A 27,406-nucleotide genomic window follows, 5' to 3' on the forward strand; every position below is an offset into this window, starting at 1 on the left:
TCTTGAGTTACGTTGTGAAGAGGGCTGAAACATCAACACTTTTGTAAAACGTACATAACTCATTAACAGCAATAAATTAAGCAGGTTTGCAAAGTATACATGGTATATGATTTGTAGAATGAACTTTTGCAAAACATCAAGGCGTTGTTTTTCAATAATATATTGATATAGATAATGAAAATCGATTTTTAGGTTGCTTCGACCAACACTACCTCGTCTACCCTTAAGGGTAGAATAGGTATTGTTGGTCGAAGCAGCCTAAAAATCGATTTTCATTATTTAAATCAATATATTATATTATTATTGAACAATAACACGTTGATGTTCTGCAAAAGTTCATTCTACAAATCATCAACTTGGTTGATTTATTGTTGTTAATGAGTTATGTACGGTACGTTTTACAAAAGTGTTGTTGTTTCAGCCTTCTTTAAAACATAACTCAAGTGCCACAGGACCTACAAATGTACAAAAGTATATCTGTGATATTTGAATTCTTCTACACGCTCGCTATGAAATGATCAATGCAATTTTTGCCAAAGGTCACTACCATTCGAAAGATGCTGTGAACTACCAAATCGCAACAGTATAGTGTCTAACCTTAATACATTCTGATGTGTAAATAGATCGGCAAGGGCGTTCAATTTATTTAAATGAACCCTGGGTGATAAAGAAGTCATTGTACATCGACAGCTAGAGCCTGCTTTATAAACACACATTTGGGATATGCGTGAGAACAATGGGACCACTTTCTCAAGTGATGCCTTCACACATAACTTTCTATTGTCACGGAGGTATAAGGCCGAGTAAAAAAAATACATGTTTCTCGTCCGCGCCCTCCTCATTTTTTGAAGATTTTTCAAATTTCTTTTTATTTTGTAAACTTTCAGTTATAACTTGCTGAAAAAGATGTTTCAGAAGTTGAAACTTATTTTACGGCTTTGTAAATGCATAATACATCATTTAAGAAGAGTTTTGTGATCACTAAAGGGGTCTACCTCTCAAAACAATAAAATAAAAAGGGCCTCCTCCTTTTTCTCAGATATCAATCTGTATGTCGAATACCCGAAATATGGTGCCAAATACAGGTATTTAGCGTTGTTTTCCAATAAAAAATAGAAAATAAAAAGGCCCTCATTCTCCTAATTTAAAAAACCCGGACGAGAAACATGTTTTTATTTTTACTTGGTCTAGTGCGTTCGTGTTATAGACCTGACGGGGAAGTCCTCTTTTGGTCGCGCTAGCTCGCCTCTTAATCTCAGGGTCGTGGGTTCGAGTCCCGGCAGGACCGGAAGTGGCTCGAGGAGGCGCAGGATATTTCCGTGAGGGGTTCGTGACAAAAATGGTAGCAGCGGTGGGATCTGGTGTTTCTTAACACCAGGGGGATCCACCATCGGATAGGGTTAGGCGTTCATAAAAATGGCTGGCCGAGTATGCCTTGTAGTTGTATCAAGGATAACCAGTTTAAACAGAGGAAGTAAGGTGCGAGGACGCGCCTTACAAGGAGGGGGAGCATGTCACGGAGGTGTAAGTGCATTCGTGTTATAGACCTGACGGGGAAGTCCTCTTTTGGTCTATACGCTAGCGCGCTCGCCTCTTAATCCCAGGGTCGTGGGTTCGAGTCCCGGCAGGACCGGAAGTGGCTCGAGGAGGCGCAGGATATTTCCGTGAGGGGTTCGTGACAAAAATGGTAGCAGCGGTGGGATCTGGTGTTTCTTAACACCAGGGGGATCCACCATCGGAAAGGGTTAGGCGTTCATAAAAATGGCTGGCCGAGTATGCCTTGTAGTTGTATCAAGGATGACCAGTTTAAACAGAGGAAGTAAGGTGCGAGGACGCGCCTTACAAGGAGGGGGAGCATGTCACGGAGGTATAAGTGCGTTCGTGTTATAGACCTGACGGGGAAGTCCTCTTTTGGTCTATACGCTAGCGCGCTCGCCTCTTAATCCCAGGGTCGTGGGTTCGAGTCCCGGCAGGACCGGAAGTGGCTCGAGGAGGCGCAGGATATTTCCGTGAGGGGTTCGTGACACTATTCATCACTTATTAACAGTCACCTAGTACCTGCCAGTTAAAGCGTTAATTCGCTGTCGTAGTGCACGTTAGAATATAACCGTTGCTAGGTCAACTGGATCACGCTTTCTTTGTTACGAACCACTGATCGAAATGATCACAACACAAAGCCTATGGCATATCAAAATTCGGAACAGGTGTATGAGCCCTGGCTTGGAGCAGTATAACCATGGAAGAAAGAGATATAACCAATGGTTACTAAAGTGCACTACGACAGCGAATATGCTGTCGGGTCAGTTACCAATTTATTGGTGCAACCCTTTTGTTCGAAGCAATAGTACCACTTTTATGAACAGACTGTCGCCAAATCAATTTGGCACAAAGGAACAACACGATACGTAATCTAGTTGTATCTCTATGTTCTTTATTACAACCTCCTTGTTACTACATTTACATGTCTGATTCATGTTTATCATGTTTATATTCGTAGGTAGTAGTGCTGCTGGATTAACATCTGATGATTATAACGATGACAGAGTCTGGTTGATACATAATGGACATGCCGGATACAATGTGCAATATATGCAAGTATTCAAGTATAATTTTGCTTTCTATCCCAATTATTATCGTCAGATATTGCAATATGTGACGTGATCAGGCAAAACTTTTCAGTTTATTCCCTAATTCATTCTTCAAACGTGAATAAAGTATTTTCAATCCCGCCCTATACCCTCTTTGTATGATTAGACCTAATACATACTTAACCAATGATAATACTGGGGAGACACCTAGCATCGCTCGCAGGACACGCCATGGCCGTCCGTGTTCAGTATATGAAGAAAAGTAATGGTGACTTACCAAATCGCCGGCAAGCCTTACCGGAGGAGCCCCGTGGCTGTCTTCAGTATACCAATCTCCAAATCCATGTACGAAGTTTTCTGCAATACTGCAACTCTTTTTATACATACCAATGAACTATATTCTCTGAGGCTTTCTATCATCCAGGCACTACCGCCTCATGTCCATTGAAACGTTAGAGGACTCAAGAAAAGTTGATGGCGTCCGATGTCCGCGAGTAGATCCAGGTCAATGAGAGCACCTCTGTGCGATTCCTTCACTGCACGGTGCACCCGTGACGTCACCTACAACAACTTCATACAAAACGTTTATTGGCTGACCATTGAAAAAATATTTATTCCCTAATTCATTCTTCAAACGTGAATAAAGTATTTTCAATCCCGCCCTATACCCTCTTTGTATGATTAGACCTAATACATACTTAACCAATGATAATACTGGGGAGACACCTAGCATCGCTCGCAGGACACGCCTCCCCCATATCAAGCAAAAAGAACGGGCAGCAACTGAAACAACAACATTATTATCTTGAAAGGTTATTTATTTATGTATCTTTCAATTATTATCAATGAAGAAGCTCCTTTTATATTATTAGTAATATTACTCACATAATTATCCATTAAACATTTTGTGCAATAAACCACCGAAACTTCACAAGAACGTGCTTGTACAAAAAGTCTCTCATTGTTGACATCATAATAGCTGTATGTCTCACTATAATACTCAATTGTTGGCATTAGTGTGTTTACTTACCAACTCTTATAACTACAATTTCCTGGATATTGTCCACAATTTACTAGGACCATGCACTTATCTAATTTATATACTAGATTCAGCGATACGGATAATCTGTCTTTAAAACTGTCATTGATATATCCGTCTTTGGCATTTTCAGAACGCCAACGACCATGTTTTTTGAACAGTCTATCTTGGACTCCAAAATTGGCCGCCGCTGAAGCACCTCCGCTTCTAAGACTGTGGAATTCCAAATTTCTTTGGTTCTAATCCGACAGCGTAAAGTGCCTCTCTGCAAAGTTCTAAACATCTCGAATAAGAAAGGGGTTCTGCTTTTCTTAATTTATGTATGTTTTGATGAAATTCATTCTACGAAACAAAAAATCTTCATCTGCATCATCATACAATTTGGCTGCTGCCAGGTAACGCTTGAGCGCCGCAACAGGACAGGTAGAAGTATTTGTTGCAGCAATCAGGACCCAGGCTCCCTGCCTAAAAATATCAGTCTTACTTTTGCATATGATTCACGTGAGAAACGTATAGGAAAACATCGCACCTACGAATATCCACCAACTCCTGATATCGGAGGAAACCAGCATAAGACAATAGAATCATTGAACATAATCTGATATCAATTAGATTGTCAGAATTGCCATATCTGCACATTATTGCTTTCATAATTTCTGGAGTCACGGGTTCCTTTTTACCAATAGGTCTGGCCAGTAACTTCTTGAGACCCATTAATACATTACGAAGAAATTTCGAATCACATGGATTCAAACCTACTTTAGGATCGCAGTCATACCGCCATTTTATTGAATAAAAGGCAGTTTCCATTCTCGAATATGGTGCTTTACTCTGATAAAGATGAATCAAATATCTGCTAATGTCCTCACTAGACGCTGATATAGCATAGTTTACCTCGTTTTCATTACACCAGTTCTGAAATGCTTCAAACCCTTTATTATACTTGTACGCCGTATTCTTAGCTCTCGATGAATCTAGAACTTTCTCCAAAATAGACGGATATGCCTCAGCCGATCTGTAAAATATAACAAACAAAACTCATGTCTGTACATCACACGCAGTCCATCAACTGCCAAATAAATCCTTATTAAAATCTTCATAATCTACTAAAATGACTTCAAAACCACACGGTTACTCATAATCATATTCTTCCATTTCCAGTTATTATTGCTATGCAGCTACTGAGATTATATCTCTATGCCATGCGGCAAAAATCTCTTAATGTACCATCCGGCAAAATGTGCACTCGTATACCAGACTAAGCAGTCTGAACCTCTTATTACCGAGCATGCTCAATAGCATTTATCTCAATATCAATCTGATCGAGCAGCCAATCTGACACATAAAACTGCATTTTTAAATTTTGGAGAACCAAAAATAGAATTTTGATTTCTTCCTCGCATAAAAATGTGTGTTGGATCTTGAATTCTGATGACATTCTTCACTAAAGCCCGGAAGGCACCGTATTGTGAAAATAGTAATGGCCAAAACGCAGCTGAAGGCCATTCTGGAATCACTAAAGTTCCTGTGGCAGAACAAGCTTGCACATGCCTCAATACTTCCCCAATTAGGGAAATAGGAGGTACCAACCAATTGTTCTCGGCACTCCAATCAAATACAAAGGCGTCAACCCCCGATGTACCTGGACACCAGACTTTCGAATTGAACTTTGGCAACTTGGCATTATAATCCGTGGCAAATCGGTCAACCGAATGAGGTCCCCATATACCATCAATGAAACTAAAAAACTCTTTTGACACGCCCCAATCATCTGTGTCTACTTCCCGACTTAGTGCGTCAGCATGGTCATTCTCGGCTCTCGGAACCCACTGAACTTCAAGCGAGATTCCTCTCTCTTTGCAAAAATGATATATTTCCAAACTTACGGTTTGCAACTCTGCAATCATACTGCCTTTACTAACAATCGACACAACTCCTTTGTTGTCTGTGAATATTTTCACTTTCTTACCGATCAACTTCGGGGCAAATGCTTGCACGGCTAAGTATAAAGACTTGATCTCTCTCCAAGTGGAACTTTTCCCACTCTGTTCCACTGTCCAGTTTCTATGAAATACCAACTGATTTTCTGTCCAAGCACCAGCACCTGTCTTACTTGCATCTGTGTACGCAACCACCTGTGGCATAGAGTATTCAAACAATAATCGCTTGTTAAGAAATTCTAATTCACTTTTCCAAAAGAACAGCTCTTCAAATACTTGACTATCATGCGGTAAATTGTACGATTTATCCCAGTGACTACGTTTCACTACTTCATAGTACATGAATCTTGTCTTGAGTTGAGAAATTGCACCAACAACTGGATAAAGAGAAATGATCTTTCCTGCCAAAGAGGCCAACTTCCTGGCAGATACTTGCGGCAGTGAAAATTGCAAGAGTTCAATATTGTATAGAATATCTGAAATTCTTCTATCTACTACCTTGATACACCCATCTACACTGGACCATGTGAGACCCAGCCAGTCTAACTGATGTACCGGCTCCCATTGAGATTTTTCTTTGTTTGGCACGAATCCTGCCTTTAAAAGATCCGACTTTACACAAACAGCATTCTCAGCACACACTGCTTTGCTACGAGCTCTTCCCCAACCGTCGTCCAGGAAAAGTACAATAAAAATCCCACTGCTTCTCCAGTGATGGATCAGTGGCCTTAAAGACTTCGTAAATAAAAATGGCGCCGAGGTGAGGCCAAAGGGCATATTTTGGAACGTATAATATCTATTACCAAAACCAAAATCCCAACTAAATCCGAGAAACGTTGTATGAGCTGGAAAAATATCAAAATGGTGATATCCAGACTTAAGGTCAAAGAGAAAAGAAAATCGCCTTTCTGAAAATAAAGCAACGCAATGTTCCAGTCTTCAAATTGAATCTTATCTTTCCATAAATGTTGATTAACAAACCTCAGATCTAAAATAAGACGCAACTTGCCTGAACTCTGCTTGGCAACTGAAAGTGGATTAACTACATGTGGTAATTCAAAACACTCGTTAATTAAACCCTTGTTTAAAAGATCCAAAACTGCTTGTGACACAAAAGATTTTTCAGATAAGGCCGACTTATTGTTCTTGAAGAATGCACGCGAGGGCGTCTCAATAAACGGTAGTTTATAACCGTGCTGAATAACATCAAGGACGAAACTTGGAGCCTTTATTTCTTCCCAGAATTTGATGGCATTCTTAAGCCTGCCTTTCACAATCGGCTCCGCGTTCCCCTGTTCATACTCATAATAATTGTTCATAAAAAATTCATTATCGTACCGTGCAATGTCTGCATTAATTTCTGAACCTGATATAAGCAATGAACTGTGAACACCATCCGGCTTTGTGACACCATCCGTGGAGCTCTTTGTGCCAGTCTCCTCTCCAGCCCTCGACTGAGTAGAACAATGGTCTGTTAACACAGAAAACAAAAATGCAACAATTCAACATAATTATGTAACAATATTAATTGTTCTATTGTTGACTCAAACTATTAAAGAACGCCTATCAAACCACTGAATATGCATTCTATATGCTATTTTTGCCTTCATAATATCTCCATACCTGATTCCACATAACTACTTCCACTGGCTCCCGGTGGAACCTTCTTTGTTTGTGTTTGCTGAACTTGCTCTGGCTGGGCAGTTTCGCCTCCAATGGCCCAGTTGTCCACAGCCGAAACAGTAATCGGACGATTTTGGTCCGCTTCTAGGGTACCATGCCTGGTTTCCTGAACTCCCAAATTCCGATCGATACCTCGGTTGATAGCCACGAAAAAGATCATGAGACCCAACACTACCAGCCATACTGACATCTCGGTTATACCGACCTCGCTTAGGATTTGGGCGGGCAGTCGCCTTTCTTTTTCTCGAGGCTCTCGCCTGCGCTTGACGAATTTTCTTTTCATCGTCTGAGTCGTCTGCAAGGTCATCCCGTAAATACTCGTCAACCGCTTTCCAGCCTGCGTCACTTTTATCTGCTATCCGTATCAGTTTGTTGCGTTTCTGTACCTCTTCTATCACTTCTTTCACCGAATCTTTCCCTTCCCGAACTTCTCCTTCTTGAAAAGCACACACTGCCGCCTGTAATCTGCTCACCACGCCCTGATTGAATTCAAATTACGCCTGATTTCCTTTGAATTGAAATTCAGATGACTTCTTAAATTTCTCGAACTCTGAGGAAGTTGCTGTGTACTTCTTCTCGCTATCTCTTTTTATACTATTTATAGCACCTTCGAAGTATGACTTCAGACCTCCTACGGCCTCCTTGATGGTCGAGCTTATAACTTCCTTGGTAATAGGACCAGAAGCAGGCCTATTTTCCTGCTCCTGGCGTATTGATTGCTCTTCGCTTGGCCCCGCTTGTTCGTGCGACATATTAAGGCGGTGGCCAGTGGAGCCACGTACTTTCAGCAATATCAATATGCTCAAGAAAAGTTGATGGCGTCCGATGTCCGCGAGTAGATCCAGGTCAATGAGAGCACCTCTGTGCGATTCCTTCACTGCACGGTGCACCCGTGACGTCACCTACAACAACTTCATACAAAACGTTTATTGGCTGACCATTGAAAAAATATTTCTTATAGGATAGTAAAAAGCATTTACAAAGCTGGATTTTGCAGAAAACCCCATTGAAATTGAACAACCAGTGTCAAAGATATGAGCAATTAAAGGGTTTCCAAAACAACGGGAAACAAAAGGATAGTACATCTATTAAACAAATAAATTTACCCAATGGTTTAGTTTTAAAATTACGATTTTTCTTCCAAGTGTAAGGATAGAGTACCGAAGTGTGACGTCATAAAATTTTCTTTTTTTGTATTTCAGCATTTTCATGACCATATTTCAGTAGAACATGATGAAAAACATCCACAGTCCAAATTTGGTGGTACTGGATCATGAGGGCCCGAGATATGGACACATATGTATGAATACCTAATTAGCCCCATTGAAATCAGTGTAAATTGGCCTGGTTCCAAACAGTTATGAACCCTAAACCTGGACACATGTATACCCGTTTACCGAGACCCTCCGGTCTTGTCGTGTTACTTCCGTCTGTTCATTTACAATTTCTTTTTTCTTCCCAATATACAGAAGCGAAAAACTGGCAAGATAGAAGGGTTTGACGTGGATATTTTTAATGCAGGTAAAGTATATACTACGATACTACACACATCTTAGATAATGCTAAGGGGCTGTGCAGTAATTATCAGCCCTTGCTGCGTCAGTGCCAGACCCGTGACTCACGTCAAGGTCCGACGGTTTCTGGAGATATAAACCGGTAACTTCAAGGTGACTGGAAAGAAAACATCAAAAAATCTCGCAGACTCTGCGGATATGGTAATTGGGGTTTAATGTCGCTCAAAATGTCACTCCTCAACCTAGAAATCATGACATCCGAGATAAATCATCCGATTGGGGGGCGGAATAAATTTTGCAATCGATTGGGGGCACGTGTCCCTATGACGCTACGCCACTGGGACCAATTTCCTGCCGGTAAATGCTGTGGAACTGTTTTATAGTTAATTGCAGAGATTGCAACTCTGCTTATGTCGGTGATTAAGCTCATCCGTTGAACACCCGGATCGCGAACACCGCAGACCCAGTACCGCTACCTCTCTTGTGAGAAGCAGGACATTCCATTTCCATTGACTGATAATACAATTGAGTGGACAAGAGTTGAGTTATTGACCTTTTCTACGGTAAATCGTCTCGATGGCAGGTGTGAAGACATCTTATCTTTGTGTTCAGGCGAGACGATAATAAGGATACCGCAGATGATCGTCCATGTATTCACGGTCTATGACTAAACAATCCATCTGGCAACAAGCTCTACCATATTCTGATTTTGAAGTAATCGGCTGTCAATCAACTACTTTGCTTCAGTGGTTGATTGACAGCCATGCGGTGATATTAATCTACCCAGGGCACGCGTATACGCGTTGCAGCTTCTCTGTCATGAAAGGCGATATAAGACGATCGGCACTTCGAACTCCGGCGGAAGTTAGCTCCGTGTATATTACTTAGCTTGAAATTCCCCTGGACAAAGAACTTACCATGCTTAGGGACGCACCATTAGATATTATCGGGCGGCGAAAAAAAAAAAAATTTTGCCTCCAAAGGCAGCGAAAAAAAAAAAAATTTCTGCCTGACCCAAACTCCCTAGCCTAGCCCCCCGATAATATCTAATGGTGCGTCCCTTACAGCTAATTGTCTCGTTGTAACATATGCGAAACTCGGGCAGCTGATCCTGGCTGCGAAGGTCAATTGCAGACTAGGGTGTGCTAGGTTGTTTGTGGCAGAAGAAGCATTTTGAAGATTTTTGTCTTGGACCGAACGTGACCCCTTAATGACCTTTGACCCCAAATTTGTTAACACCTTGACTAATAACAATACTTAAGTGTCATCGCTGTACTATGTAACTTTAGACAGAATTTAATTTTTGAATTTAAAAAAATTTCAGACCGGAAATGAGCTCGGCTAGACTAAGAAATCGTTGAAATACAATACAAGCCGGCCTATCGGCACGGCTTGTAAACATTTCGTATAGCCCCTTTTCAAAAACTAGTGCATTGCATACGTACTTGCTCAATTAGCATTTCGTGCAAATTTTATTATTCGATGTCGTTTTTCTTTTATGGACCTTTTCATTTTACATGTAAAATCTATGGAGATTAATATAAGAGAAGGCGGGAAAAAGGACGCTATAGCCTCATTTTAGGCCGTTTTAGGCACTTAAATACTCATAAAACAAGAACCGCATCGAATCGTGTAACAAAATTCTCATCGAATGCTACTTGAATAAGTACAAATATAATTAAATACTTCTGGAGAGGGGGGTAATGCCGGGGCTATAGCTAAAACAACAAAAAATGTCCTATACTTTAGTGGTTGTGAAACAAAGGTGACACCCCATACGCTCTTGTAGCCAGCAAAAATCCCCACACTAATACGCCAAATCGGCATTGGAAGTTTGCAATGCATTGTGGGACAGTTTTTGCAGTTTTGGGACACTTTGCCCTCTGACCTATTGGGACAATTGAGAAAAATTGGTTTTTGTGCGTACAAAATATAATCTAAAATGTTATATACAAGATTGAAAACAAACCCCAAAAATATTATTATCGAATAAAATTAATTATTTAAATATTTTTAATGATAATCTTATGACAATAATAAATTAATATTTTCCCGATATGCCAGAGGTCAAAGTGTTCCAAAACTGCTCTCAAAATACCGGAAGTTACAATGGCGATTGGGCTTATTGACTAGTTTTTTCTTTTGTAACATAACAGTTTGCAGAATAGCCAACAAGAACTGTAAGCTGGTGGCCGACGTCTGGAGTAATTGTTGGGACAGTGTGACCGGAGAGACATCACGAGGAGGGTTTGGACTGATGTCTGGGTGGTTTGACGCTTGCGGTGGTAAGATTATTACAACGTGTACAATCCAGTTGTGTAGGGTAAGGTGTCAAAATGGAGGGATTTAATAAGAATTCCCGACTGCATCATTTTGGTCCAGTATACCATGTTCCGTGCCGTATTATTAGTCTATAGACCTTTTTCCCTCTTTCCCATCATGCACTATTCCAGGTGGGTCTGAGTGTCGCAAAATACATCATCTCCCCGGGGGAGTACAGAGTTATGTTCATTACATTCTGGAATACGGACATTTCGGCTGGTGCCTTCATCACAAAAAAGGAATCCCCGATCATCACGATAATGGCGCGCGAATACCTTTCGGGGGCAAAAAATAACATTTCTATGCCTTATGGACATGGTGTCGTGGCCAAAAAAAAGTTTCCTGCTATTGAAACCTAACTTTCTATACATTTTATAGACCAAATGATGAATAACTAATGACGGGACACGCAGTGATATTTTGTCGGCGTCCGTTTCACTTTTTTTTTCGGAGATGAAAATAAGACGTAAACAGAATCTCTTACACAGATGTTCTGCATCGCTCCGTAACGGCATCACTCGTGTATTCAATAATTGCATAATTAGTAACATCGATGGCCTTTACGATAATCCGCATATATGGAATCAGTATGCCCATATTAAGACAAAATAATTGCAAAGGCCTGGCAAAGACCATCGGATGCATACGATCTATGAGGTTGATGAACTACGTCATACCCCCCTGGAATAGTGCATTGTGGGATAGAGGGAAAAAGGTCAATACATGCTATAGATGAGTTGACGTCTGACGTCAATGCCTGGCAGTATGCGCACGCATCATCACAATTTCCATTGTTTTTTTGCCTGACAGTATTTTTAAACTCCCGCCTCATCACAATAAGACTATTGAACAGTGTAGTAGTTGCATGGGGCTCACTCAAGCATAAAGATGCAGTCCCTTGTCTTTGTTGATAAACATTGAGGTCAACTCATCTATAGATAACCCTAAAATATTACCCTAAGTGTATCTTGGACGACTATCAGAAAGAATTTGATGTGGGCATTTCGAGATATCCAGGGTCAAAATTATACATTTTAAATCCTCATGACCAGAGGAATATTGTAGAATAGGTCAAGTAAATCGGAACTATTTTGAATTTTGACCCTGTGTAAACTTTGACCCTGGATATCGCGGAATGTCCGGGTGCCCACTGGACACCTGTTGGATTCTTATACATTAACATAAAATAAAAGCAGAACATGTCAAACATACCTAACTGGTACATTTACAACCGCTACGTTCTACCCGACGATATAATAGGTTGATAGACCCGGGGGGTCTTTAAAAAAATTTACGGGGATGTGCCACGTAGACTTTCTGATGCTGACTTTCTCTATACCTACCGTACTTTTTGCTGTTTTTGCCACCCATCAGTATACCAATTTTTCACAAAAAAGCACCCAAATTTGCCCTAATTGGGGCACTTTTGCCCAAATGTGCCCAATTGGGTGCATTGGTCTCCACTGAAAACCCCCCCATCGATATACCAAAATTGCTGAAAAGGTGCCTCAAAACCATGGCACATTCCCGTATACCTTCAACCAGGGAGAACCCCCTCCGGGTGATAGACCCTGTTGTAGACGTGACCCTTTTTCGTTTGTCTAACTGTATATAGCCACAATTTTCGACATTTGCAATTTGCATTAAATTTGGCCGAAAATGTTGACTTTTGGTATAACGATCAATTTCTTACAAAATGGGTAAATGGAGATGGGTCCACTTTCAAATTCTCAGCAGTACATCCCTATTCAAACCAAACTTGAGTACATCCACTCCCGGATCCTCATCATCATCATCAATGATTACATTTATTAATATACTTCTTTATTATACTATTTTAGGATGGCGAGTTAAGCCTGATCGACAACGTACCTTCGCCTTTAGCGATCCATTCACCGAATCCCCGCATCAGGCATTTGCCACGCTACCAGGCAATCCCGGGAGCTTCGACTGGCAAGATATAACCGGGAAGACCATTGGTTTCATCGACGGAAGCTCCGGTGATGAATTTTGTCTTGCAAAGTCGGAAGAAATTGTTGTAAGTATAGCGGTAATAAAAAAATCCCTTTAAAAAGGGAAGCGTCTGGTCCAGAGAGGAGATTGGATGTGTTGTGGACATGAAAACAGACTTGAAGAATCAGGAATCAAATACTAGTAGGGCCTACATGTATTCTTATGGCATTTTATTAGTCCACATATAAAATTAAATGTAGTTGGTGGTGAGTGAGTTTACAATGTACACCGTTTTGGGACAAACCTTTGCGGTTTCATACTTTAAATTTGTCCTGATCTTTGACCTCAGATGACTTTTGCGGTTTAATACTCCCCAAGTGCCAGGGATTGTTTTCCCCGAGTTGGAGCAACTTTGAATTTGACCTGATATTTGACCTCGGGGTCATTTTCTGCAAGTTACAGCCCGATCGGAGCAGCTTAAAATTTGACCTGACCTGTGACATAAGCCAAATCGGCATTGAATGCAATGCATTGTGGGACAGTTTTGCACCTTTTGGACACTTTGCCCTCTGATCTATCAGGAAAATTGTTTTTTGTGCGTACAAAATATTGAAATGTTTTACTAGAATAAAAGCAAATAATAAAGGAATAATTGTTATTTCATGAATTAATTATTAAAAATATTTTTAATGATAACATTATTAGAACAATAAATGAATGAATAATAAACTAAAGCAATTTCCCCGATAGGTCAGAGTTCAGAGCATCCCAAAACTGCTCAGCGAAAACCGACGGGGCTTATTTGACATTTGATCTACTCCCGAACCTCTGCTCCCCAATTAAGGACCCTAGTAGGCCTACAATATGACAATTTGACTTCGAGGTATATTACAACATGTCACAACAATTTCTAATTTTCGGCCCCATTATGAGCTTTGACCCCTCGTGGGAAGCATAGAGAGCATATTACATGTATTAAAATGAAACCAATTCTATTTTTATAATTTGAGGTGTAAAGATGCCAAAAAACATTGGTTCTGCTCCGCTAATGTATAGCAAGACAAAATGCTAATTGAAGTATTACTGCACAGCGCCATAATATCACTGCACTACCGGTGATGATACCACGGGAGCATTACACGAGACAAACTAACTTAAGCAACGAAAATTAAACTATTTGGGGCCAAAATTGCCCAATTGTAGGCAAACTTGCACACTTTTACCCGCCCTTTGTACACTGTTACCCAATTTTTTTGATCTTTTCCCTATTTCCCCCGCGTGCCACTAGCTGGTGCTATCTGGAAATAGCAAGGTAACAATAGAAAATGTTACATTGTTGTGAAACTTCAATCGTTGTTATACAGCGTGTCCCAAAAGTAACTTAACATTGTGAATTTGCCATATCTCATACCAAAATGGAGAACATGTTCGCATAGATTGATCTTTTAGAATTATTCTGATACCAAAAACAGCATTATTGATAACCCCTTGACCTTACTGTTCGACTGTACATCAAACCCACAAAAGCAAGCTCATAATTATGTTCCTTGTAAAAGCACATGAATGATGTGCTTCCATGAACAATAGAGTTGGTTCACTCACTGCACACGCTACATTTAGGTATGAACATTCATGGATTACATGGCCTAGCGTAAGCGTGACTGCTGTTTTAGATTATAATTAAGATACATTGACAATATTAAACTTTACTTTAAAACAGTTTAAGTGAAGATGGATTTCCTATAGATCAACGGATTCAGATCGTATGGTTCTTTGCCGAGACAAAGTTGGACAAACTCACTCAAGCAAAGTTTAAGGAACATTTTAATGTACATTATGCACCCAGCCGAAATACAATCCAGCAACTAGTGCAGAAATTCCTATCAACTGGATCTGTTCATCAGTTTAAACAGAAAATTAAGATTACGCATTGAAAACAAACAAACAATCAAACAAACACAGCAAAATTAAACAAAACAGATTTTAAAACGATAACACGTTATATCGTGTTATCACGTCTCAAATGACGAGACTTATTTTGTGTTTATAAAAGTGGGTTTTACGGTACGGTAGATATACTTTAATTTCATATGCCAACGGGTCATGACCACATAGGCATGATTGGTATCATAACATTTCTAAAAGAATTATCTACATATGTGCAATTTTTGTAACAACACTATTAACCCAACGCAAGTTATGGCAAATTCACAATGTTAAGTTACTTTTGGGACACCCGGTACCTTATAGCCTTATTGTAACATTTCCATTAAAATAGATTTGTATTATTTATCCCCACAAATTGTTACACTCATTGTTCGTTGGCATTACTAAGTAAGTTGATGTAAGTCGTTGCGTCAACTTTCCGAGTAATGCCAACGCGTACAATTTTGAGTAACGCTGACTCGATATCATTATGTTGGTCGCACTCATTTGCACTTTGAGTTGTTACAACTCAGAAAATGAAACTAGGTTAGCATAATTTTCTAGAGGTGTGCTATAGTATACAAAATTTTGCACTGATTACAAAAATAAATATTTGAATACTTCTATTTGTGCAGAAAATGATCAAATTACGTGAATTAAGTAACAAAGTACCAAATTGGTATAACTGAAAACAATAAGTACCAGTAACTTAATATGAACGAGTTACATCAACTTACATGTTGAGTTACAATAACTCGACTAATTGGTTCTTTGAACCTTGTTTATTTTTCTAAGTTCCCTGAACTTGAATTCAGAAGTTGGCATTACTTAAAAAGTTGACGCAACGACTTACATCAACTTTTTAAGTAATACCAACAAAGTTGATTAGTTGACGGAACTTTTTGAGCTTTTTCAGCATTTTTTAAGTTCGGATAACTAAAATGAATTTTTTTTTTGGCAACTTTTACACTATTTTTGAGTTGTCCAAACTTACTCCTTTTGAATTGCGCCAAGAAGGCGAACAAGTCATTTCTATGAGTGTAGTTTTTACTGTAAGATATTTTAATTTGAGCCGAACAAGTGAGGTCAAAGCAAAGCAACCCGCAATTTCATTCCAGCGCAGATGTCGCCAATGCATGTCACTCTGTCGATCATTACTGAGGTCGATCCTGTAGATGTGTTATGACCATCCCGTGCGTCATGTACGTACAGTGTTATCAACATCGCGAATGCGTTCGACTAAATTTCGATCGTATGAATTAAATTACGGGCCACGTCGTAAATATAAATAACAAATACACCACCTAAAGTCATGATTTTTGCAGGGTGTGTTAGTTCATTAATACAATCATGTAAAAACCCGAATTGTGTCCAAACTTGAGGGCGTCCTGAAATGCTATAATATGGTGTATGTTAAATGGGATTGAAATGAAACTTCGCATGGTGCCGTTTTCTTTCTCAAAGCGTCAAACTTACTTGAAACTTGTCGATATTTTCAAGATTCTGATAAGCTCCGGGTTTGTGATAATTATTATCGTATTTCTTTTCTTACTTCAGGGCGCTGTACTTCCAACCGAAAACATACAACATTGTATAACCCTTGAAGAGTGTTACGACTTGCTGGTAGACGACACGGTGAGAAGAATAAAGTGTGGAATAATAAAGTTCTTAATAATAAGTGTATAATGAAAGACAAAGATAAAGACAATTTATCGCGTCTGACGTCACCTGTCAATCAAAACTCTGCCTGCTGTTCTCAATGGCGTTTATGAAGTAGCTCCCTATTGTTGACAGGTGGTGGGGTATCTACTACTGATATTGTTGTTGATGAAGTAGCTTCCAATTGCTGATTGCTGGGTTAGCCATCTACTACTGATATTGGTGTTGAAGAAGTAAATACATATTGCTGATTGGTGTTGATGAAGAAGCTTTCATTGTTCATTGGTGCTAAGATTGGTGATAAATGGCTAACCCAGCACCAATCGCACTAGGGATTCACCAAGACGGATATCAGCAGTTGAAAGCAAGCTTAGCAACAATCAGCCATTGGAAGCTACTTCATCAACACCAATATCAGTAGTTGACAGCTACATTAGCAACAATCGGCAATTGGAAGCTACTATATCAACACCAATATCAGCAGTAGATAGATACCTTAGCGACAATGAACAATATTATTGAAAGCTACTTCATCAACAACAATCAGCAGTTGTAAGCTACTTCATATACCAATATGAGCAGTAGATAGCTAACCCAGCAGCAATCAGCAGTATGAAGCTACTTCTTCAAGACCAATATCAGCAGTAGATGGCTACATTAGAGCCAATGAACAATTGAAAACTTATTCATCAACACCAATATCAGCAGTAGGTAGCTACTCGAACCAAAGTCATAGGTCTAGGTTCTCGTTTGTCTGGGCTGCCGGCCAGCTGCAGTGACGCGTAGTCTGGCAACCGATTTTTATAACAAAAACCCCGTTTTTTCCCATATTTTCACTGTTTTTGCAGCCAATTCTTGACCGTTTCCAACCAAATTTTCGCATTACCGTCTCGGTATAGTCCTCGATCTCCTCGATTCATGGACTATTGAAATTAAATGTTTTTATTTATTTTCAGTATAGGGCCTTTACATTAAAAGCTTTACTGTCTGTTCAATTAGCTTAGATTCTTGAATTTTTAAGATATTTGAAAAAATAAAAAATTGTGGTCAAAGTCATCAAAGAAAAGTGTTAGCACAGCCTTAGACCTAACATGATTTATATTTTCAAATTCCAAAGTTCAATTTAAAACCCCATTTCTTTTCAATTTTGCCTCATTTTAGGCAGTTACTTGGGTCCACCAAAAGGGTTTGTGACTTTTTTACAAATCGAGTGGGACGGTCCATTCTCAACTTAGGGCATAGACCCTATCCAATTTAGCAAAACAATCTGTCCACCAATCTGTCCTGCCATTTCAATTGTTATACCGTTCCGGTTATTGGATAGGTTCTATAGGTGATGATGGTCCACCGGTTTTGTTACACGAAATTATATGGCGCGATTACGTTTTATGCATTACATTATTCTGAGCATTATTTTTTCCTAAACAATGACATTAAAATTATGGATTTTGTTCTTATTTTAACTGGTTTAAAATGTAAAATGTAAGTTTTGTTTAATACCATCATTCCTTCCCAAGAATATCAGCATTCGCTTGACATTTTCAGATACAATGACTTTACAAGGATTGTTTTCTGTAACCTGATTGTTTTAAATAATATTTTCTTGTTTAAAAGTTCTTTTGTTTCCAAATGTCCTTCTCATAGTTTGTATTCAACACACAAAACGAAATAACAAATTGAAAATAAATGTGTAGTTTTATAATAGGTCTATAGGCCTACACCTGCTCAGATCCATTCGCACAATAAATAAAAAATAAATAAATAAATAAATAAATAAATAAATATAAATAAATAAATATAAATAAATAAATAAATATAAATAAATAAATAAATAAATATAAATAAATATAAATAAATATAAATAAATAAATAAATATAAATAAATATAAATAAATATAAATAAATATAAATAAATAAATAAATATAAATAAATATAAATAAATATAAATAAATATAAATAAATATAAATAAATAAATAAATAAATAAAAACTAGAGTCAACAGACGCTGAATACAAGCCGCAATTTGACCCCTATAACTTGACCCCTGGGTTACGGATGGGGTCAACTGCTCTTACACTGTGCTTAGGATGTCATAAGAAATATTCCTGGTGAATTTCAGCTTAATCGGAACTTATACATGGATTTTGATTTTTGAAAATTTTGATTGACCTTTTGACCCCTTTAATGACCTTTGACCTCAATGTAAAAAAACCTTATGTACACCGACAAAATGCATTGTTCCAATTTTAATTAAAAATTCTAACATGTTCAGTTCTTGAGATAAAAATTCTTGAAGTTATTCAGCTAAAAACAGGAAGTGACCCCTTAATGACCTTTGACCCCCAAAATAAAAATACCATGCATACATCAGGGAACACTAATTCATGTATGTTGGTTATATTATTCTGGTCTGTTTACATTTTGAGATAAAATTTTTTTTTGAACATTTTTGGTTTTTGACCGGAAGTAACCCCTTAATGACCTTTGACCCCAAACCTGTAGGCATCCTAAAGACCCTGGCTATTAGCAATGCATGTGTGCTAATGGCGACTCTCTGCTATATATTTTGTAAAGACAGTGATTTTTTGAATATTTTTAGCTTTCAGACCGGAAATGACCCCCTTAATGACCTTTGACCTCAATTCTTTTTAGGAAGATTTAAGCACTGCCACATGTTGATTCATATGCATGAGTCACATGATCATTGCATGAAATTTGTGGAAGGAGTAGCATTTTTGTGAAATCACATTTTGACCATTATAGCTAGGTCAAAGGTCACAGCGAGGTCAAAGTCAAATGGAAGGTTTGGCCTAGCCCAATGGTCATTTGGGTCAACTTTGGTTGAAATCTGTCAATCCCTTGCGGAGCTACATGCAGTTGATTGCGGTTGCCAGAAGAAAGAAAGAACTAGATCTGGTTACAGATCTGGACCTAGCCGGGACGGAAATGCCAGTCTTAACTTAAAGTTTGACCTTTGATTGGTTATTATGGACATCTCACACCGTTAATGGTGCATCACTGTTTATCCGTCTTCCATAGGCTGAGATACAGCTACTTTTCCGTAATTTTAAACATTTTTTTGCAAATTTGACGTTTTGACCTCCTTAATGACCTTTGACCCCAATATAAAAAAACCTCATATACACCGAGAAAATGCATTGTTACAGATTAAATAAAAAAAATCTACTAAGCTTAGTTATGGAGATAAAAATTCTTGAAGTTATTTAGCTTAAAACCGGAAATGACGTCTAAATGACCTTTGACCAAAAAATAAAAATACCGTGCATACATCGGGTAACACTAATGCATATGTGAAGTTTATGTCACTCTGGTCTGGTTATGTTTTGAGATTTAAAAAAATGAACATATTTGATGATTTTTGGTTTTTGACCAGAAGCGACCCCTTAATGACCTTTGATCCCGAAACTGTAGACACCCCAAAGACCCTGGTTAGTAGCAATGCATGTGTGCTAACGACAACACTCTGCTATGTAATTTGTAAAAACAGTGATTTTTTGAAGATTTTTAGCTTTCAGACCGGAAATGACCCCCTTAATGACCTTTGACCCCTTATCTGTGAACACCCTATAGACACCGACCAAAGTCAAGTCACATGACCTAAGCATGTCACCATCACATGTTATTTGTGGAAGAAGAAGCATTTTAGAGTAAAAATCACATTTTTTGCCATTGTGAGCAGGTCAAAGGTCAAATGGAGTTCAATGTCATATCACATGTGGGGACATGGTCAGTGGTGTTTGTGACTAAGTATGGTCAAAATCGGTCAAAGCATAACAGAACTAGGGCGAAACGTGGCAAGTCACGCACGTGTTGCCAGAAGAAGAAAGATCCGATAGCATCACAAGACCTAGCCGGTGTCCCGGCTAGGTAACTAGAGTCAACAGACGCTGAATACAAGCCGCAATTTGACCCCTATAACTTGACACCTGGGTTACGGATGGGGTCAACTGCTCTTACACTGTGCTTAGGATGTCATAAGAAATATTCCTGGTGAATTTCAGCTTAATCGGAACTTATACATGGATTTAGATTTTTTGAAAATTTTTGATTGACCTTTTGACCCCTTTAATGACCTTTGACCTCAATGTAAAAAAACCTTATGTACACCGACAAAATGCATTGTTTCAATTTTAATTAAAAAATTCTAACATGTTCAGTTCTTGAGATAAAAATTCTTGAAGTTATTCAGCTAAAAACAGGAAGTGACCCCTTAATGACCTTTGACCCCCAAAATAAAAATACCATGCATACATTAGGGGGACACTAATTCATGTATGTTGGTTATATTATTCTGGTCTGTTTACATTTTGAGATAAAAAATTTTGAACATTTTTGGTTTTTGACCGGAAGTAACCCCTTAATGACCTTTGACCCCAAACCTGTAGGCATCCTAAAGACCCTGGCTAGTAGCAATGCATGTGTGCTAATGGCGACTCTCTGCTATATATTTTGTAAAGACAGTGATTTTTTGAATATTTTTAGCTTTCAGACCGGAAATGACCCCTTAATGACCTTTGACCTCAATTCTTTTTAGGAAGTTTTAAGCACTGCCACATGTTGATTCATATGCATGAGTCACATGATCATTACATGAAATTTGTGGAAGGAGTAGCATTTTTGTGAAATCACATTTTGACCATTATAGCTAGGTCAAAGGTCACAGCGAGGTCAAAGTCAAATGGAAGGTTTGGCCTAGCCCAGTGGTCATTTGGGTCAACTTTGGTTGAAATCTGTCAATCCTTTGCGAAGCTAGATGCAGTTGATTGGTTGCCAGAAGAAAGAAGAAAGAACTAGATCTGGTTACAGATCTGGACCTAGCCGGGGCCGGAAATGCCAGTCTTAAAGTTTATGGACATCTCACACCATTAATGGTGCATCACTGTAGCATGTAGGGGCTTTATCCGTCTTCCATAGGCTGAGATACAGCTACTTTTCCGTAATTTTAAACATTTTTGCAAATTTGACGTTTTGACCTCCTTAATGACCTTTGACCCCAATATAAAAAAAAACCTCATATACACCACGAAAATGCATTGTTACAGTTTAAATTTAAAAAAATCTACTATGCTTAGTTATGGAGATAAAAATTCGTAAACTTATTTAGCTTAAAACCGGAAATGACGTCTACATGACCTTTGACCAAAAAATAAAAATACTGTGCATACATCAGGTAACACTAATGCATATATGAAGTTTATGTCACTCTGGTCTGGTTACGTTTTAGATTAAAAAAATGAACATATTTGATGATTTTTGGTTTTTGACCGGAAGCGACCCTTAATGACCTTTGACCCCGAAACTGTAGACACCTTAAAGACCCTGGTTGGTAACAATGCATGTGTGCTAATGACAACACTCTGCTATGTAATTTGTAAAAACAGTGATTTTTTTAATATTTTTAGATTTCAGACCGGAAATGACCCCCTTAATGATCTTTGACCCCTTATCTGTGAACACCCTATAGACACTGGATATAGCCGATGCATATGTGCAAGTGACATCATCGTACTATGTAATTTGTGGAAGAAGAAGCATTTTGAAGATATTTGGTTTTATACCGGAAATGACCCCTTAATGACCTTTAACCCCAAATTTGTTAACACCCTATAGACACTGGATATAGCCGATGCATATGTGCAAGTGACGTCAATGTAGGATGTAACATGTAAGAGAAGAAGCATTTTGAAATTTGTTGCCAGAAGAAGAAGAAAAGAAGAAGAAAGAAGAAAGATCCGATAGCATCACAAGACCTAGCCGGTGTCCCGGCTAGGTAACTAAAGTCAACAGACTCTGAGTACAAGCCGCCGCAGTTGACCTTTGACCCCTAAACTTTGACCTTTGGGGTCATAAATATTATTATATTTTTAACATGTTTAGAATGTCGTAAGAATAATTCCTGTTGAATTTGAGCTCGATTGGACCAATTTCGAAATTTGACCTTTGACCCTATAACTTGACCCTTGGGTCACGGATGGAGTCAACTGCTCTTGCATTGTGCTTAGGAAGTCATAAGAAAGATTCCTGGTGAATTTCAGCTTAATCGGAACTTATACATGGATTTTGATTTTTTTAAATTTTTGATTGACCTTTTGACCCCTTAATGACCTTTGACCTCAATGAAAAAAAAAACCTTATGTACACCGACAAAATGCATTGTTCCAATTTTAATTAAAAAATTCTACTATGTTTAGTTGTTGAAATAAAAATTCTTAAAGTTATTTAGCTAAAAACAGGAAGTGACCCCTTAATGACCTTTGACCCCCCCAAAATAAAAATACCATGCATACATCAGGTAGCACTGATTCATGTATGATGGTTATATTACTCTGTTCTGTTTACATTAAGAGATAATTTTTTTTGAACATTTTTGATAATTTTAGTTTTTGACCGGAAGTAACCCCTTAATGACCTTTGACCCCAAAACTGTAGGCATCCTAAAGACCCTGGCTAGTAGCGATGCATGTGTGTTAATGGCGACTCTCTGCTATATAATTTGCAAAGACAGTGATTTTTTGAATATTTTTACAAATTTTTCAGACTTTTACCGGAAATGACCCCTTAATGACCTTTGACCTCAATTCTTTTTGATAGGTTTTAAGCACTGCCACATGTTGATTCATATGCATGAGTCACATGATCATTGCATGTAATTTGTGGAAGGAGTAGCATTTTTTTTTTTTTCAACATTTTTGGTCATAAGGTCAAGGTCAAAGGTCACAGTCAGGTCAAAGTCAAATGGAAGGTTTTGCCTAACCCAGTGGTCATTTGGGTCAAATATGGTTGAAATCTGTCAATGCCTGGCGGAGCTAGAGCATTTTGTTTGGTTGCCAGAAGAAAGAAAGAACTAGATCTGGTTACAGATCTGGACCTAGCCGGGGCCGGTAATGCCAGTCTTAACTTAAAGTTTGACCTTTGACCGGCTATTATGGACATCTCACACCATTAATGGTGCATCACTGTAGCATGTAGGGGCTTTATCCGTCTTCCATAGGCTGAGATACAGCTACTTTTCCGTAATTTTAAACATTTTTTTGCAAATTTGACGTTTTGACCTCCTTAATGACCTTTGACCTCAATATAAAAAAACCTTATATACACCGAGAAAATGCATTGTTACAGTTTAAATTAAAAAAATCTACTATGCTTAGTTATGGAGATAAAAATTCTTGAAGTTATTTAGCTTAAAACCGGAAATGACGTCTAAATGACCTTTGACCAAAAAATAAAAATACCGTGCATACATCGGGTATCACTAATACATATATGAAATTTATGTTACTCTGGTCTGGTTACGTTTTGAGATATAAAAAAATGAACATATTTGATGATTTTTGGTTTTTGACCAGAAGCGACCCCTTAATGACCTTTGACCCCAAAACTGCAGACACCCCAAAGACCCTGGTTGGTAGTAATGCATGTGTGCTAATGACAACACTCTGCTATGTAATTTGTAAAGACAGTGATTTTTGAATATTTTTAGCTTTCAGACCGGAAATGACCCCCTTAATGACCTTTGACCCAAATTCTGTGAATAATTTATAGGCACTGGATATAGCCGATGCATATGTGCAAGTGACGTCATTATATGATGTAACATGTAGGAGAAGAAGCATTTTGAAGATATTTGGTTTTATACCGGAAATGACCCCTTAATGACCTTTGACCCCAAATTTGTGAATATCCTATAGACACTTGATATAGCCGATGCATATGTGCAAGTGACGTCATTGTAGGATGTAACATGTAAGAGAAGAAGCATTTTGAAATTTGTTGCCAGAAGAAAGAAGCAGAAAGAAGCAGAAGAAAGATCCGATAGCATCACAAGACCTAGCCGGTGTCCCGGCTAGGTAAAGAAAGAAAGAAAGAAAGAAAGAATTGGAAGAAGACAGAACAAGCCGACATTCGTCGTCGGCTTGTAAGAAAGAAAGAAGAAAGAATTGAGAAGAGACAGAACAAGCCGACATCCGTCGTCGGCTTGTAACTAGAGTCAACAGAATCTGAGTACAAGCCGACGAAATTTGACCTTTGACCCCTATAACTTGACCCCTGGGTCACGGATGGGGTCAATTGCTCTTGCACTGCGCTTAGGATGTCATAAGAAATATTCCTGGTGAATTTCAGCTTAATCGGAACTTATACATGGATTTTGATTTTTTAAATATTTGATTGACCTTTTGACCCCTTAATGACCTTAGACCTCAATGAAAAAAACCCTTATGTACACCGATAAAATGCATTGTTCCAATTTTAATTAAAAATTCTACTATGTTCAGTTGTCGAGATTAAAATTCATGAAGTTATTTAGCTAAAAACAGGAAGTGACCCCTTAATGACCTTTGACCCCCAAAATAAAAATACCATGCATACATCAGATAACACTGATTCATGTATGATGGTTATATTACTCTGGTCTGTTTACATATTGAGATAAAAAATGTTTGAACATTTTTGATAATTTTGGTTTTTGACCGGAAGTAACCCCTTAATGACCTTTGACCCCAAGACTGTAGGCATCCTAAAGACCCTGGCTAGTAGCAATGCATGTGTGCTAATGGCGACTCTCTGCTATATAATTTGTAAAGACAGTGATTTTTTGAATATTTTTAGCTTTCAGACCGGAAATGACCCCCTTAATGACCTTTGACCTCAATTCTTTTTGACAAGTTTTAAGCACTGCCACATGTTGATTCATATGCATGAGTCACATGATCATTGCATGTAATTTGTGGAAGGAGTAGCATTTTTTGTTAAATCACATTTTTGACCATTATAGCTAGGTCAAAGGTCACAGCAAGGTCAAAGTCAAATGGAAGGTATGGCCTAGTCCAGTGGTCATGTGGCTCAAGTATGGTTGAAATCTGTCGAAGCATAAGAGAGCTAGGGCGAAACGTGGCAAGTCACGCAGAATGTCACGTGTTGCCAGAAGAAGAAGAAACTAGAGTCAACAGACGCTGATACAAGCCGCAATTTGACCCCTATAACTTGACCCCTGGGTTACGGATGGGGTCAACTGCTCTTGCATTGTGCTTAGGAGGTCATAAGAAATATTCCTGGTGAATTTCAGCTTAATCGGAACTTATACATGGATTTTGATTTTTTGAAAATTTTGATTGACCTTTTGACCCCCTTAATGACCTTTGACCTCAATAAAAAAAAACCTTGCGTACACCGACAAAATGCATTGTTCCAATTTTAATTAAAAAATTCTAACATGTTTAGTTCTTGAGATAAAAATTCTTGAAATTATTCAGCTAAAAACAGGAAGTGACCCCTTAATGACCTTTGACCCCCAAAATAAAAATACCATGCATACATCAGGGAACACTTATTCATGTATGTTGGTTATATTATTCTGGTCTTTTTACATTTTGAGATAAAATTTTTTTAAACATTTTTGATAATTTTCGTTTTTGACCGGAAGTAACCCCTTAATGACCTTTGAGCCCAAAACTGTAGGCATCCTAAAGACCCTGGCTAATAGCAATGCATGTGTGTTAATGGCGACTCTCTGCTATGTAATTTGTACAGACAGTGATTTTTGAATATTTTTTACAAATTTTTCAGACTTTGACCGGAAATGACCCATTAATGACCTTTGACCTCAATTCTTTTTGATAGGTTTTAAGCACTGCCACATGTTGATTCATATGCATGAGTCACATGATCATTGCATGTAATTTGTGGAAGGAGTAGCATTTTTGTGAAATCAACATTTTTGACCATAAGGTCAAGGTCAAAGGTCACAGTCAGGTCAAAGTCAAATGTAAGGTTTGGCCTAGTCCAGTGGTCATTTGGCTCAAGTATGGTTGAAATCTGTCGAAGCATAAGAGAGCTAGGGCGAAACGTGGCAAGTCACGCAAAATGTCACGAGTTGCCAGAAGAAAGAAGAAACTAGAGTCAACAGACTCTGAGTACAAGCCGCCGCAGTTGACCTTTGACCCCTAAACTTTGACCTTTGGGGTCATAAATATTATTATATTTTTAACATGTTTAGAATGTCGTAAGAATAATTCCTGTTGAATTTGAGCTCGATTGGACCAATTTCGAAATTTGACCTTTGACCCCTATAACTTGACCCTTGGGTCACGGATGGGGTCAACTGCTCTTACATTGTGCTTAGGATGTCATAAGAAATATTCCTGGTGAATTTCAGCTTAATCGGAACTTATACATGGATTTTGATTTTTTTTTAAATTTCTGATTGACCTTTTGACCCCCTAATGACATTTGACCTCAATGAAAAAAAAAAACCTATGTACACCGACAAAATGCATTGTTCCAATTTTAATTTAAAAATTCTACTATGTTCAGTTGTTGAGATAAAAATTCTCGAAGTTATTTAGTTAAAAACAGGAAGTGACCCCTTAATGACCTTTGACCCCCAAAATAAAAATACTATGCATACATCAGGTAACACTGATTCATGTATGATGGTTATATTACTCTGGTCTGTTTACATTTTGAGATAAAAATCTTTTGAACTTTTTGGTTTTTGACCGGAAGTAACCCCTTAATGACCTTTGACCCCAAAACTGTAGGCATCCTAAAGACCCTGGATAGTAGCAATGCATGTGTGCTAATGGCGACTCTCTGCTATATAATTTGTAAAGACAGTGATTTTTTGAATATTTTTAGCTTTCAGACCGGAAATGACCCCCTTAATGACCTTTGACCTCAATTCTTTTTAGGAAGTTTTAAGCACTGTTACATGTTGATTCATATGCATGAGTCACATGATCATTGCATGAAATTTGTGGAAG

The 27,406-nt window shown here is 38.3% G+C and overlaps 2 protein-coding genes and 1 long non-coding RNA gene across 3 annotated transcripts in view; 2 read left to right on the plus strand and 1 right to left on the minus strand.

The window, feature by feature from the left end:
• LOC140146211 (uncharacterized) overlaps positions 1 to 27,406 on the plus strand; it is a 107,671-nt gene that overhangs the window by 3,783 nt on the left and 76,482 nt on the right. Inside the window, exon 2 of the mRNA XM_072167993.1 lies at positions 2,498 to 2,591. Within this exon, the coding sequence (XP_072024094.1) occupies positions 2,498 to 2,591 (94 nt within the window). The remainder of the gene's footprint in view (positions 1 to 2,497; positions 2,592 to 27,406) is intronic.
• Positions 4,170 to 7,870, minus strand: LOC140136013 (uncharacterized). The gene is made up of 3 exons (XR_011856596.1): positions 6,906 to 7,870; positions 5,597 to 5,762; positions 4,170 to 4,642 (listed from the first exon to the last, which is right to left on the minus strand). It is a non-coding gene; the product is annotated as an uncharacterized lncRNA (long non-coding RNA).
• The window catches only part of LOC140146210 (uncharacterized), a 62,733-nt gene continuing 44,028 nt past the window's right edge, over positions 8,702 to 27,406 (plus strand). The window contains exons 1-4 of the mRNA XM_072167992.1: positions 8,702 to 8,771; positions 10,921 to 11,049; positions 12,928 to 13,124; positions 16,523 to 16,600. Of these exons, the coding sequence (XP_072024093.1) occupies positions 11,022 to 11,049; positions 12,928 to 13,124; positions 16,523 to 16,600 (303 nt within the window). The 5' untranslated portion in view covers positions 8,702 to 8,771; positions 10,921 to 11,021. The remainder of the gene's footprint in view (positions 8,772 to 10,920; positions 11,050 to 12,927; positions 13,125 to 16,522; positions 16,601 to 27,406) is intronic.

This window comes from Amphiura filiformis, chromosome 2, assembly GCF_039555335.1.
Source record: "Amphiura filiformis chromosome 2, Afil_fr2py, whole genome shotgun sequence".
NCBI lineage: Eukaryota > Metazoa > Echinodermata > Ophiuroidea > Amphilepidida > Amphiuridae > Amphiura > Amphiura filiformis.